The 12,357-nt window shown below is 56.4% G+C and overlaps 1 protein-coding gene and 2 non-coding genes across 3 annotated transcripts in view; 1 reads left to right on the top strand and 2 right to left on the bottom strand.

Moving 5' to 3' along the window:
- The window catches only part of LOC122385166 (probable E3 ubiquitin-protein ligase HERC1), a 56,780-nt gene that overhangs the window by 31,744 nt on the left and 12,679 nt on the right, over window positions 1-12,357 (bottom strand). Inside the window, exons 23-40 of the mRNA XM_043373242.1 lie at window positions 11,913-12,083; window positions 11,219-11,368; window positions 10,627-10,792; window positions 10,166-10,263; window positions 9,367-9,562; window positions 8,739-8,901; window positions 8,271-8,450; window positions 7,777-7,969; window positions 7,354-7,567; window positions 4,919-5,092; window positions 4,511-4,664; window positions 3,989-4,297; window positions 2,934-3,060; window positions 2,482-2,643; window positions 2,094-2,229; window positions 1,480-1,684; window positions 1,049-1,195; window positions 755-838 (exon numbers count right to left, since the gene is read on the bottom strand). Of these exons, the coding sequence (XP_043229177.1) occupies window positions 755-838; window positions 1,049-1,195; window positions 1,480-1,684; window positions 2,094-2,229; window positions 2,482-2,643; window positions 2,934-3,060; window positions 3,989-4,297; window positions 4,511-4,664; window positions 4,919-5,092; window positions 7,354-7,567; window positions 7,777-7,969; window positions 8,271-8,450; window positions 8,739-8,901; window positions 9,367-9,562; window positions 10,166-10,263; window positions 10,627-10,792; window positions 11,219-11,368; window positions 11,913-12,083 (3,029 nt within the window). The remainder of the gene's footprint in view (window positions 1-754; window positions 839-1,048; window positions 1,196-1,479; window positions 1,685-2,093; window positions 2,230-2,481; window positions 2,644-2,933; window positions 3,061-3,988; window positions 4,298-4,510; window positions 4,665-4,918; window positions 5,093-7,353; window positions 7,568-7,776; window positions 7,970-8,270; window positions 8,451-8,738; window positions 8,902-9,366; window positions 9,563-10,165; window positions 10,264-10,626; window positions 10,793-11,218; window positions 11,369-11,912; window positions 12,084-12,357) is intronic.
- Window positions 6-78, bottom strand: Trnar-ccu. The gene has a single exon. It is a non-coding gene; the product is annotated as a tRNA-Arg (tRNA).
- Window positions 3,699-3,772, top strand: Trnai-aau. The gene has a single exon. It is a non-coding gene; the product is annotated as a tRNA-Ile (tRNA).

The following is a 12,357-nucleotide window of genomic DNA, read 5'->3' as shown; positions in this document are numbered from 1 at the left end:
AGGCGTACCCACGGGGGGACTCGAACCCCCAATCTTCGGTTTAGGAGACCGACGCCTTATCCATTAGGCCACGCGGGCTCCGATTCCAAGGTTTGAAAAACAAAACCATAAATGAATCTAAAAGCCAAATCTCATATTATCTTGTGAGAACACCAACATCCAGCATTGCGAATATTGGTCACTACACACCAGAAAATATCAGACATTGAAAACCACACATTGGAAAAAGACAGTAACCAGACACCGAGACACCAGACACCGAGACACCAGACACCGAGACACCAGGAATCGGAAACCAGACACCGGAAACCGAGACACCGGAAACCGAGACACCGGAAACCAGACACCAGACATTGGACACCAGACACCGGAAACTAGACACCAGCCATCGGACACCAGCCATCGGACACCACACCAGACACCGAGACACCAGCCATCGGACACCAGACACCGGAAACCAGACAACGAGACACCGAGACACCGGACACCGGACACCGAGACACCGGACACCGGACATTGGACACGTCCCGGCCCGACAAAGGAACCAAGACATTGGGCATGAGACGCCAGACAAAGGACACCAGACACCAGGCATTGGGCGCCAGGCTGGACGGACATCATACCATAACGACTTTGATATTGATAATATCGTACCTACTGGAAATAGGACGCTCACAAGTTCGGACGGCACGACACTGCCTCATGTTCCCAGTATCCAGCCCCGGTCAGTGGTGAGAGTTCGAGCGCTTCTTACCGTTTCGGTGAGATCGGCCTCAGTGTCGGTGGACGGCATCAGTCCTTTGATCTTGGTCAGACGCTCCAGAAGACACGCGTTCACCTGCCGGGAAGAAGCGAGGCATTAGCATGTGCACCCACTCCCTACATCTTGTCGCATTTTTCCACAAAGCCTAGACAATCTGTGACTCAAGAGTCATGAATGTCCTTTCGTTGACCCGAAGTACCTCAACCAATCCCCGATGTCCCCTGCCGGCCCAGGAGTGCCAGTGGTCCCCACCAACTCTTGGAGTGCCCCTCCCCGGTCACTCACGTGTTCGGTCCATCCGGTCGTGCCGTGCAGTGTCCTGATGAGCGCGATGTGGGCCTCCAGCAGGACGGCGGCGGCCGGCGCACACAGCGGCTCTCCGGCCAGCATCTCGCGCGGCGAGCCGCGCAGCTGCATGTCCGTCAGCTTCACCTGAGACGGACCGGAGGGTCAGGTAACACAATACACGCCTGGAAGGGTCGCACTACGCTGTACACACCGCCTGCACTGGCGGCATTCTAAGCGATAAGCTGTCCTTGATGGCATTCATAAAAAACAGAATAGTTCACTAAAGCGTGCTAAAAAGACAGTACTACGCTTCACTGCTTTATAGCCACTTCGCCTCAAGATGGGCTCTCTAGCCCGTCAGAGCCCATCTTTGGGCCCTCGGATAAGTGTAATTATCTCAGCAGTGGCTAGCTTTCTTCAAAACGCACCTTTTCCCCGGGGTTGGTGCTGTAGAACATGACGCACGGGTAGAGCTCGGCGGCGTCCAGCTCCTCAAACACCACGCGCGGCTGTTCGCCGTTCTTTCCGAAGCTGAGTGTGCGACTGTCCATGTCGAGGACACAGGTGACGTAGTCGCCCTGGGTGAACTGGGGCAGCGTGACGCCCAGCTCGCCGCCGTGGTACACGTTGCCGCTGAGGAGAGAGAGGGAGGTTACCATCGTGGAAAGAGGGGGGGTACTGTTGTATACGTTACCGCTCGTTACTCGTAAGAAGGGTAGATACTACAGACAGATGAGGGGATCTCTGTTGTAGCATACGTTACGACTGGGAACGGAGGAGGGCAGGGCGGAGTTGATATCAATCGCAGGCAAAAATACGTTACCGCTGGGAAAAGGACGGGTCTGGCGATCGGTGACATGGCATATTGTTAGGAAGACGTCACCGCCTGTAGTCTGTTTTAACTGAAAACTGGAGAGGGCAGGCGTGGGGTCACCCCGCAGCTGTATGCCCTGTAGAGTGTAAAGTCACATGTCAGTGGTGCGGTGGCTGTAGTCTGTGGAAACTGCTGACTAAATATACCGAGTGGAGCGGCCGCCCGTACCTGTAAGCCCTGTAGAGCCACATGTCGTTGGTGGTGCGGTGACTGTAGTCCCGGATGGGTACCCGCGACACGCCCACGCAGGTGCCCTCGTTACCGCGCGTCTCACGGACGATCAGGAAACGCCACTGGTAACAGCCTGCCGGCAACGAGGGGAAACGGGATCACAGTTATACAACTGTGCTGGCAGAAGAAAGATTGGTAGACCTCAACCACCTAATTAGGCTGAGAATCTCATCAAATTAACAACATATGCAGCTGATCAGATGATGACAGTCCGAGCCAGTCTAGAATTTCCCCAAGTCCATTCAGCAGCGATTCCCTCTCCCAGTGCTACCGGCGACAGTAATCGAGCCCATCACTCGATCCATTGCATCTAGGCACGTCTCACCGGATTTGATGCCGGTGGTGCCGAGCCCGTAGCCCTTGCCGCCCTGCGAGTGGACCAGCGTCTGCCCGTTCTCCACGGTACAGAACAGACAGCGGTCCGGGTCGAACCCGGCGTCCTGCACGGGGATACTGTTCTCGCCGCCGTCACCGTCCGACGCGCACTCTGGAACACAAAACAGGATAGGTGAGCCAAATTTTAATATAACATCGACAGTCAGCGTCTACAGCGGCAGCCCATAGCCAGGGTCCGCCACGCACACCACAATGCAAGGCAGAAGCACTTCCTAAACTATGCATCGACACAGGACACAGATAAAATTATTATGCCCATGTGAACGGCGGCTCAGCAGCACATTTTACCAAGTACAATCCCAAGCTCCCCGCAACCTGTACCCAATCTGGGCTGTCCTGCCCCCATCAGAGCAGTTCATCGCCGTGCGCCGCAGTCCTTACCGGGACTGCTGAGTCTCAGTAGTCGCCTCTTCAGTTCCTTGTCCTTCCGTGAGGCGGCCAGCCCGGCCACGGCGCGCGGAATCAGCCACAGACTGTCTGACAGCTGGTGAAACAGCTCCGGTACCAACTGAGAAGGGGAGAAGGTGGGAGGGGAGATGAAACCACCACGGCGCGCGGGATCAGCCACAGACTGTCTGACAGCTGGTGAAACAGCTCCGGTACCAACTGCGGAGGGGAGACGGGGGGGGGGGGGATGAAACCACCACGGCGCGCGGGATCAGCCACAGACTGTCGGAGAGCTGGTGAAACAGCTCCGGTACCAACTGCGGAGAAAGAAGGTGAATATAGTAAAACAGTAAGGCCCTGACTTTTTGGCTATATGACAAAATAATGCATCTGACCTCCGTTCCGTCGTTTTCATCCACAGGACGCTGAAATCCTTCTCCTCCACGCCGCAGCCCCCACTCCGGGCTGGACAGGCAACTTTTCCCATGCGGGCTGCACCCAGGGGAGCACACCCGTAGCCGGGTGCAGTGACTTGGGGGGGGGGGGATGGTCGACCTGTCCTCTGGACGGGCTCAGCCCCGGTGACTCACTAGGGTGCCTGCCCAGACCAATGTCTCCCTCTAATTCCTATCATCCTTCCGCCTCTGAAATGGTCTCGTCACTCGTCAGACCGAAAAGGCCTAACCCCCCCCCCCAAAAAAAAAACTCAGATCTAGTCAGGCCCTTTTCAAAATTTGGCGTGCCCCAGCCATCCCTCACGGCCGGTTAGCTCAGTTGGTTAGAGCGTCGTGCTAATAACGCGAATGTCGTGGGTTCGACCCCCACACTGGCCAGTTGTTTGAAGTCAGAAACGAGAGTCATGAACAATGAACATGACCGCGCACCGGCTTTATCAACAATACAAACGGTTTTCTTTCTCAAAACAGAAACGTTTTAGGATGGCCGTAGCACACATCGAGGGGAATCCCCCCTCCAAACTTCTATATTTTCTTCCTCCCTATATTTTCTTCCTTTCTGGTGTCCCCATAGCATCCTTCTCTGATCCTCACCTGTGCGGCGTACTCTCTGTTCTCCCTGGTGTCCAGGGCGGGCAGTACGTTGGCCAGTAGCTGCAGCGCCAGCAGGCGGGGCCGCAGCGCCTGGATCTGCCGTCCGCAGCCGTCCGGCACCTGTCCACAGATCCGCAGCAGCAGGCCCGTCCACACGCGCGAGGTCATCAGCCGGCGCACGGACACCGTGCAGGCCACATGTCGGACAAACACCAGCAGGTCGCCCAGAGAGCTCTCCGCCGCCTGAGCCGTGCTGGTGAGCCGGGCCGCCTGCAGCACAGCAGTGGGACGGCCCGCGGCGCTGCTCCACTGCGGAGAGGGAGAGGGAAGGGAGGTAAGTCAAGAGGACACTGATCAGAGGAGCAGTAGCGCATGGAGTATGGCAGTAGGCCGGCCGGCCACGCAGCTTCCTTGCGGGGGAGGGGGGAGGGGAGACACTGTCCAGCTGGGGAGCAGCACCGTATCCCAGCACCGTATGTCGCACCCTTCCCGTCATCAGCACCGCTCGCCTATGCCGGGTACCTTTCCGGTGTTGGCGTTGGCTGTGTCGGTGGCCGACCGTTCTGCGTACTCGCTTTCGTCGGCCGACGTGATGAGCTCCGAGTCACCGTCGTTGGAGCTGGCCGTCACAGAGTCCAGTGTCGATTCAGAGGCAGATGGTGCGGCGCCAGAGTACCTGAGAACGACGGTAGAACAGGTTAGAAGGTGGTGTGAGCCGTGTCCGGGGTTAGGATGTCAACAAAGCAAGAGGTGACAGAGTTTGACGTATCGGACATGATCCCTGGAAATAAAAACAGGAAGTAAGTAAATATATTCCACTTTATTTTCGTCCAGACATAGTTAAAACACTTTGGCATTCTCACACTTATACAATACCACAGCGCCTCCACCGCCCCCCCCCCCCTTCCTCCGGAGAGTATCCTAACTCACCTGGCATGTTTTCCGGCCGTCGCCGGCGGCGGCTGCGCGATGTCGCAGACGGTGGTGATGACTGCCGTCTCCAGCTCTGGCCGGGAGCAGGCGTCCAGCAGCCGGGCCAGCTGGCGCCGCAGCAGGTCCACGATCTCGTCACACGTGGTGGCCGGCAGACTGCCCGCGTACACACTGAGAAACAGACGAACACAGTAGGGTATAGGTCACACGTGGTGGCCGGCAGACTGCCCGCGTACACACTGAGAAACAGACGAACACAGTAGGGTATAGGTCACACGTGGTGGCCGGCAGGCTGCCCGCGTACACACTGGAAACAGACGAACACAGTAGGGTATAGGTCACACGTGGTGGCCGGCAGACTGCCCGCGTACACACTGAGAAACAGACGAACACAGTAGGGTATAGGTCACACGTGGTGGCCGGCAGACTGCCCGCGTACACACTGAGAAACAGACGAACACAGTAGGGTATAGGTCACACGTGGTGGCCGGCAGACTGCCCGCGTACACACTGAGAAACAGACGAACACAGTAGGGTATAGGTCACACGTGGTGGCCGGCAGGCTGCCCGCGTACACACTGAGAAACAGACGAACACAGTAGGGTATAGGTCACACGTGGTGGCCGGCAGGCTGCCCGCGTACACACTGGAAACAGACGAACACAGTAGGGTATAGGTCACACGTGGTGGCCGGCAGACTGCCCGCGTACACACTGAGAAACAGACGAACACAGTAGGGTATAGGTCACACGTGGTGGCCGGCAGGCTGCCCGCGTACACACTGAGAAACAGACGAACACAGTAGGGTATAGGTCACACGTGGTGGCCGGCAGGCTGCCCGCGTACACACTGGAAACAGACGAACACAGTAGGGTATAGGTCACAGGTGGTGGCCGGCAGGCTGCCCGCGTACACACTGAGAAACAGACGAACACAGAAGGGTATAGGTCACAGGTGGTGGCCGGCAGGCTGCCCGCGTACACACTGAGAAACAGACGAACACAGAAGGGTATAGGTCACAGGTGGTGGCCGGCAGACTGCCCGCGTACACACTGACAGACGAACACAGTAGGGTATAGGTCACACGTGGTGGCCGGCAGGCTGCCCGCGTACACGCTGAGAAACAGACGAACACAGTAGGGTATAGGTCACACGTGGTGGCCGGCAGACTGCCCGCGTACACACTGAGAAACACGGACGGACACAGTAGGGTATAGGTCACAGGTGGTGGCCGGCAGGCTGCCCGCGTACACACTGAGAAACAGACGAACACAGAAGGGTATAGGTCACAGGTGGTGGCCGGCAGGCTGCCCGCGTACACACTGAGAAACAGACGAACACAGTAGGGTATAGGTCACAGGTGGTGGCCGGCAGGCTGCCCGCGTACACACTGAGAAACAGACGAACACAGTAGGGTATAGGTCACACGTGGTGGCCGGCAGACTGCCCGCGTACACACTGACAGACGAACACAGTAGGGTATAGGTCACACGTGGTGGCCGGCAGGCTGCCCGCGTACACGCTGAGAAACAGACGAACACAGTAGGGTATAGGTCACACGTGGTGGCCGGCAGGCTACCGGCGTACACACTGAGAAACAGACGAACACAGTAGGGTATAGGTCACACGTGGTGGCCGGCAGACTGCCCGCGTACACACTGACAGACGAACACAGTAGGGTATAGGTCACACGTGGTGGCCGGCAGGCTGCCCGCGTACACGCTGAGAAACAGACGAACACAGTAGGGTATAGGTCACACGTGGTGGCCGGCAGGCTACCGGCGTACACACTGAGAAACAGACGGACACAGTAGGGTATAGGTCACACGTGGTGGCCGGCAGACTGCCCGCGTACACACTGAGAAACACGGACGGACACAGTTAGGGTATAGGTCACAGGTGGTGGCCGGCAGGCTGCCCGCGTACACACTGAGAAACAGACGAACACAGAAGGGTATAGGTCACAGGTGGTGGCCGGCAGGCTGCCCGCGTACACACTGAGAAACAGACGAACACAGCAGGGTTTAGGTCACAGGTGGTGGCCGGCAGGCTGCCCACGTACACACTGAAACACAGCGGACAAGTGTGAACTGAGGGCGGGCAAACGGGAGGGTACGGAGAGCCTCGTGGTCATGAGTCACGAGTGTGGTGTTCACACAGCCAGTCTACGAAGAATGTCGATTGGTATGATGCCTTTCGTCTTCTGAAAATTTCGAAACAATTTAATGTGCTGTATATTCTTTCATACGTGTCTTTTGTCTTCACTCAGAATGTATGCCAGTGAAAAAACTTTGTCGCCATCGCGGCTATTTTCATCATTGGATCAGACATTCAGCCACCACTTTGTCCAAGACAAATATCCTAATCACAGCTTAAGTTCTAAGCCGGGACTGACCACTTGCTCACACGACAGGCCGTCTCCCACCGCTTACCCGGCGATGACGGCCAGTATCTGGAGGAACCTCATGCTGGCCACGGCCAGCGGCTGGTGGGTGGTGGCCAGCACGTCGGTCAGCCACAGACTGTCCTCGGAGAGCCGCGACAGCAGCTGGAGGAGGCCAGAGTCGGCCGCCCGCCACACGTCCTCCGGACGGTGCTCCACGCTCAGAGAGAGCACGCCGATCAGCTCCAGGCGGTACCGTACCTCTGGGAAGAGAGAAGAGGGACGCTCAGCGAAAGGGGAGAGAGGGAAGGGACGCTCAGACTCCGATCAACATTCAGGGGTTAGAGGGGAAAACGATCCGATTCAAGCATATCACTAACATACAGAAGGTCTCCTTACTTCCTTCCCTCTTTTCCAAACTCCCTCCCTCCCTCCCACTCTCCTTCTTTCCTCCCTCTCCCCCTCCTCTTACCTCCGCCGTTCTGGTGTTCAAACAGGGCGGCCACCATCAGCCGGTATATGTCGGCCATCACCGCCTGTATCCTCTGCCGCAGCTGGCGCCGGCTGGCAGTCACGTCGTCCGTATAGTACCGGACCCGGCACACGGGAGGGGCCGGGGAGACGGCCGACAGACCGAAACAGCCCGCCACGAACTGCTCGTACACCTGGAGAACGTAGGGGAATGGTGTAAGGTGGTGGGTAATTTGTGGATACATGTTTACTGCTAGCTGAACGGGATGGCAGGTACATTGTCTGGTAAAATGAAGCGCAAAAATGTTAGCATAACATAGTGGAAAGCTAGCACATTAAAAAAGGCCTTAAAAAATATAGTCTGGTAAAAGTGAGAAATCCTACCACTCATAGAAAACAAACGAGGTCTACCATACACAACGAATCATGAGAAACCGGAAAAACCACGAAACAGCTCATTCCCGTCCAAGAGTACGATTTTCCCGCCTGTCTTACCTGGTTGAGCAGCACGGTCTCAGTGATGGGTCTGTCCACCACGGCCGCCACCACCGGAGCTGTCACTGTCACCTGGCCGCCCTCCGCAGTGGTACTGGTGGGGGCGGCAGTCGGGGTCGGAGGACTGGCCGCGATCGGCGTCAGGAACTCGCACACCTGGGTCAGCCCGATCAGGCGAGACTGTCGAACAGAAACATAGACGACAAGTCAGTCACCATAGGAGTATGTCCTGACACGGGACAGGACATTGAACTGCAAGCTTCCCAAGAAAACAAACGAATGAGATCACAAAACAGTATCGTGAGTTGCAGTGCCGTTGAGAGCAAAGCATGAAGTGATCATATAAAGGTGCACGCCACTACAAAATCAAGAGGACATCAATTGTTGGAAAATACACAAGTGGTGCCTGCTCAGTGCAGCTCATGTATCAAGTGCCCCCCCCCCTCCCCCGGAGCCCCAATAGCTGACCTGAGCGCGCTGCTGTTGCTGCTGCATGGCCACCAGCAGGAGGAAGGGGTCGGTGCTGGCCAGTCCGGCGCCGGCCGGCCGCCTGCGATCACCCAGCAGCCGACGGTTACCCCAGTCGTGACAGACGAACTGCAGCACCTCCGAGCACTGGTCCCGGACAGAACTGGGAACGGGGAGGGAGGGTCACATCAGCCACAGACAAACTGCAGCACCTCCGAACACTCATGGTCCCGGACGGAGCTGGAAACGGGAAGACAGAAATATCAGTTACAAACCGAAGCACCTTAGAAAACTGGGGCCGTATTCACGTAGACTTCGTAAGTCTATTTTCTTTCGTAAGTATAATTTGGTATTCACGTTGACACTTCTTAAGTTTTTATCGACAGAGTTCACAAGAATAAAAAATTTACTTTAGAAGTAGGTAAACTTAAGAAAATTCTTACGAATATGATCGACGTGAATACGGCCCCTGGTCTCCAACAATTGACAACCAACGCGGCAAGAGAACACCTTACATTAGAACATCACAGCCCTCGTCCCTCACTCACCCATTTTGCCTCAATGAAATGTTCAGTCCGAGATTATTAAAAAGTTACGATAAATCGAACACCCGCCGCGCTATACTCACTCCGAGTCCATTTTGTCGGGCCCCACCACGGCCAGACAGAGGAAGAGGCAGGCGCGCGCCACGGCCGTGCACACCGACTCGAAGCGGCACCGCTCCGAGGGCGTCTCCTCCTCTCCCGCCGAGTCGTCGCCGTCGGCGGCGGCGCTCTTCCGCTCGTCGTCCTCATCGGTGGTGGTGCGGGTGCGGTGCCGCTTTCCTGTCGAGAGAGAACGGGAGAGGGGTTAGGTGGTGGAAGGAGACGACAGGAGTGGGAGGAGGGCGTGACGGGTCAGATTGAAAACTTATGGTCACAGCCGGTGTTTCGGCTCAGTGTGAATGTTCATCATAGTTGAGGGAAGGGAGAGTTTTGTACCGCGAGTGACGCGGGGGACGCCGGTGACTCAGGGCGTCCCCCTTGGCTGGATCTTGCGGAGGATGCTCTAGGTGCCCGCATAAACCCCAGCTCAGTACTTGAGAGCTGGGGCTCTGTTTGGCACCATTTTGACATACGCAGCTCAGTTAACACATCCCACACCCTAGTCCGGCCGCAGCCGGCCAGCCCGGACACTGTTCCCTGTGTGAGTACTCACGGTCTGCACGCGGCGCGGCGCTCTCGGCGGCGTAGTGTCCCATCAGCTCGTGCCGCACCCGGTACACCGTCTCAGCCCGCCCCTATCACTGTTCCCTGTGTGAGTACTCACGGTCTGCACGCGGCGCGGCGCTCTCGGCGGCGTAGTGTCCCATCAGCTCGTGCCGCACCCGGTACACCGTCTCAGCCCGGCCCTATCACTGTTCCCTGTGTGAGTTACTCAGTACTCACGGTCTGTTCGGGGCGCGGCGCTCTCGGCGGCGTAGTGTCCCATCAGCTCGTGCCGCACCCGGTACACCGTCTCGTAAATCACCTCCATGTCCTGGCGCCTGTAACAGACCGGGACACTTGTGAGACATCCAATTAATGAGGAAGCCGATGCATGGGTGGGTGAGGAAGCCGAAGGCGATGTATTTTTTGTAAGGAGCCGGACAACATGAACAATGAACATGCTGCGCAGTAGCTTAAAGGCAAACAGGTAACTAATTTTTTCAAAGCTATATAAAGTGTCAAGCGACGAGTCTCACACACCAGCCTGCAACTTCTGACACCTCTACTATTACCACTACTATACCTCTACTATACCGACTATTACCATCCCTCGTTTCCCACCTGGCGCACTGCACTGATCCCGTGTCACAGCCGGCATGCCTCAGCAGCGTGACAAGGTCATACACCTCCCTGACACTAACCTGGCGTGCTGTACTGATGCCGTATCACACCCGGCGTGTCTGAGCAGCGTGACGAGCAGCAGCCGGCAGACGAGCTCGGCCGTGCGCGGCAGGTCCTCCGGTGCCGGCTCCAGGCCCTCGGCCAGCCCGTACTCGTACAGCTCCTCGTACACGTACTCCTGCTTGTCTGAGAGGTACAGTGGGGTACAGATACAGGTTACTGGGTACAGCTCCTCGTACACGTACTCCTGCTTGTCTGTGAGGTACAGCGGGGTACAACAGAGTACAGTTACCGGTCACTCAGTACACTGCTCCTCGTACACGTACTCCTGCTTGTCTGTGAGGTACAGAAGAGTACATCAAGGTAATGAGTTAAGATATTTCGGCGCGGCTCGCTTTGCAGCGCCAAAATGAAAGGACAGTCGCATTGAGATGACTGGAAAGTTTATATTCTTTTCTTATACGGCATCGGGGTGAATGAATATTGAATCACTCCAAAGGTTGCGAAATGGGACGGGACCGGTTATCCCTAATCGAATCACCACGAGCAGCAAAGGCCTTAACAACACTTGCCGAATCACGGAAAAGAAACGATGCCCCTCTCAGCACTCACCGAATCCGATGGCGGCCACGAGTGCCACCCGCTCTGGGTCGCTCCACCAGGAGACGGTGTCCAGCAGTCTGCTCAGCTGTCCGACACTGACCTCGTCCGTCAGCTGGCCGTCCCGGGTCACACAGGTCAGCAGCGCCGACAGGCAACCGCCTGGGGGCAGCACACCGACACATACACACTGTCACTGTCAGCGGACTGAATAGCAGGTGGGCGTGTCGTTACAATTACACGACATGAGCTCAGATTGAAAACTTATGGTCACCGCCAATTATGAGGCTCAGCTTTAGTTTATCATCAGAGCAGAAGAAAGACGAACTGTGTGCAGCGGGAGGAGCAGGGAAGCCTGAGCTCACGGTAGCCCCGTGTCTGTGACCCGCCGCTGAATGACTGCTCTAGGTGCCCGCATAAACTCCAGCCCAAAACTCGGGGGCTGGAGCTCTGTTTGGCACCAAATTCAACGCAAGAAATATCGCCACGTTTTAAACATTCGAACAGCCGCGCTTCACACCACAATTAAATTGGTCAAATTCAATTGAAACACCACACATAGTTTTTGACATTACACAGTGCGAAATCCGCACTGCTCATTCTCACAACCAGCCACAAAAATAATGATAAAAATAAAACAATCGACACAACCTAAAACCAGTTGACCAAAGCCCGCGGCCCGTCAGCCGGTCAGTCTGCTCCGTACCGATTTGTTCTCCGTCCGCCTGCAGTCCGCGGCTGAGCAACGGGCTGGACAGCCAGCGGGCCGTGTCGGTCTCCTCGGCCAGTACCGGCGGTCCGGCCAGCAGGCCGCCCAGACAGCGGCCCACCAGCAGACCGCAGGCCTGCTCCGCGTCAGACAGCCACTGCCAACCGTCTGTGGAGAGACGATAGATCGACCGTTTAACGACTACCGAACTTAAATATCGCTCGCTATTTCACTACATCAGACCTTCGTAAATTCATATATCATCCACCAGTGTCCCAAAAATGAGTTTTGTCTTGGGTGTCGGAGGGGAAAATTACCCACCAAAAAGAGGGGCGAGAGTGAAAAATTGCTGATTCAATTAGATCCAAAAAGAGTGAAAAACGACAAAAAAACATGCATTTTATTCGAAGGTGTAGGATGCTTGGTGCTAAACCGGGCATCC

The sequence above is a fragment of the Amphibalanus amphitrite genome, unplaced genomic scaffold (assembly GCF_019059575.1).
Source record: "Amphibalanus amphitrite isolate SeventyFive unplaced genomic scaffold, NRLGWU_Aamphi_draft 000210F_arrow, whole genome shotgun sequence".
Classification (NCBI taxonomy): Eukaryota; Metazoa; Arthropoda; class Thecostraca; order Balanomorpha; family Balanidae; genus Amphibalanus; species Amphibalanus amphitrite.
The sequence above is the reverse complement of the archived record's forward strand: the minus strand, read 5'-3'. Positions and strand labels throughout refer to the sequence as shown.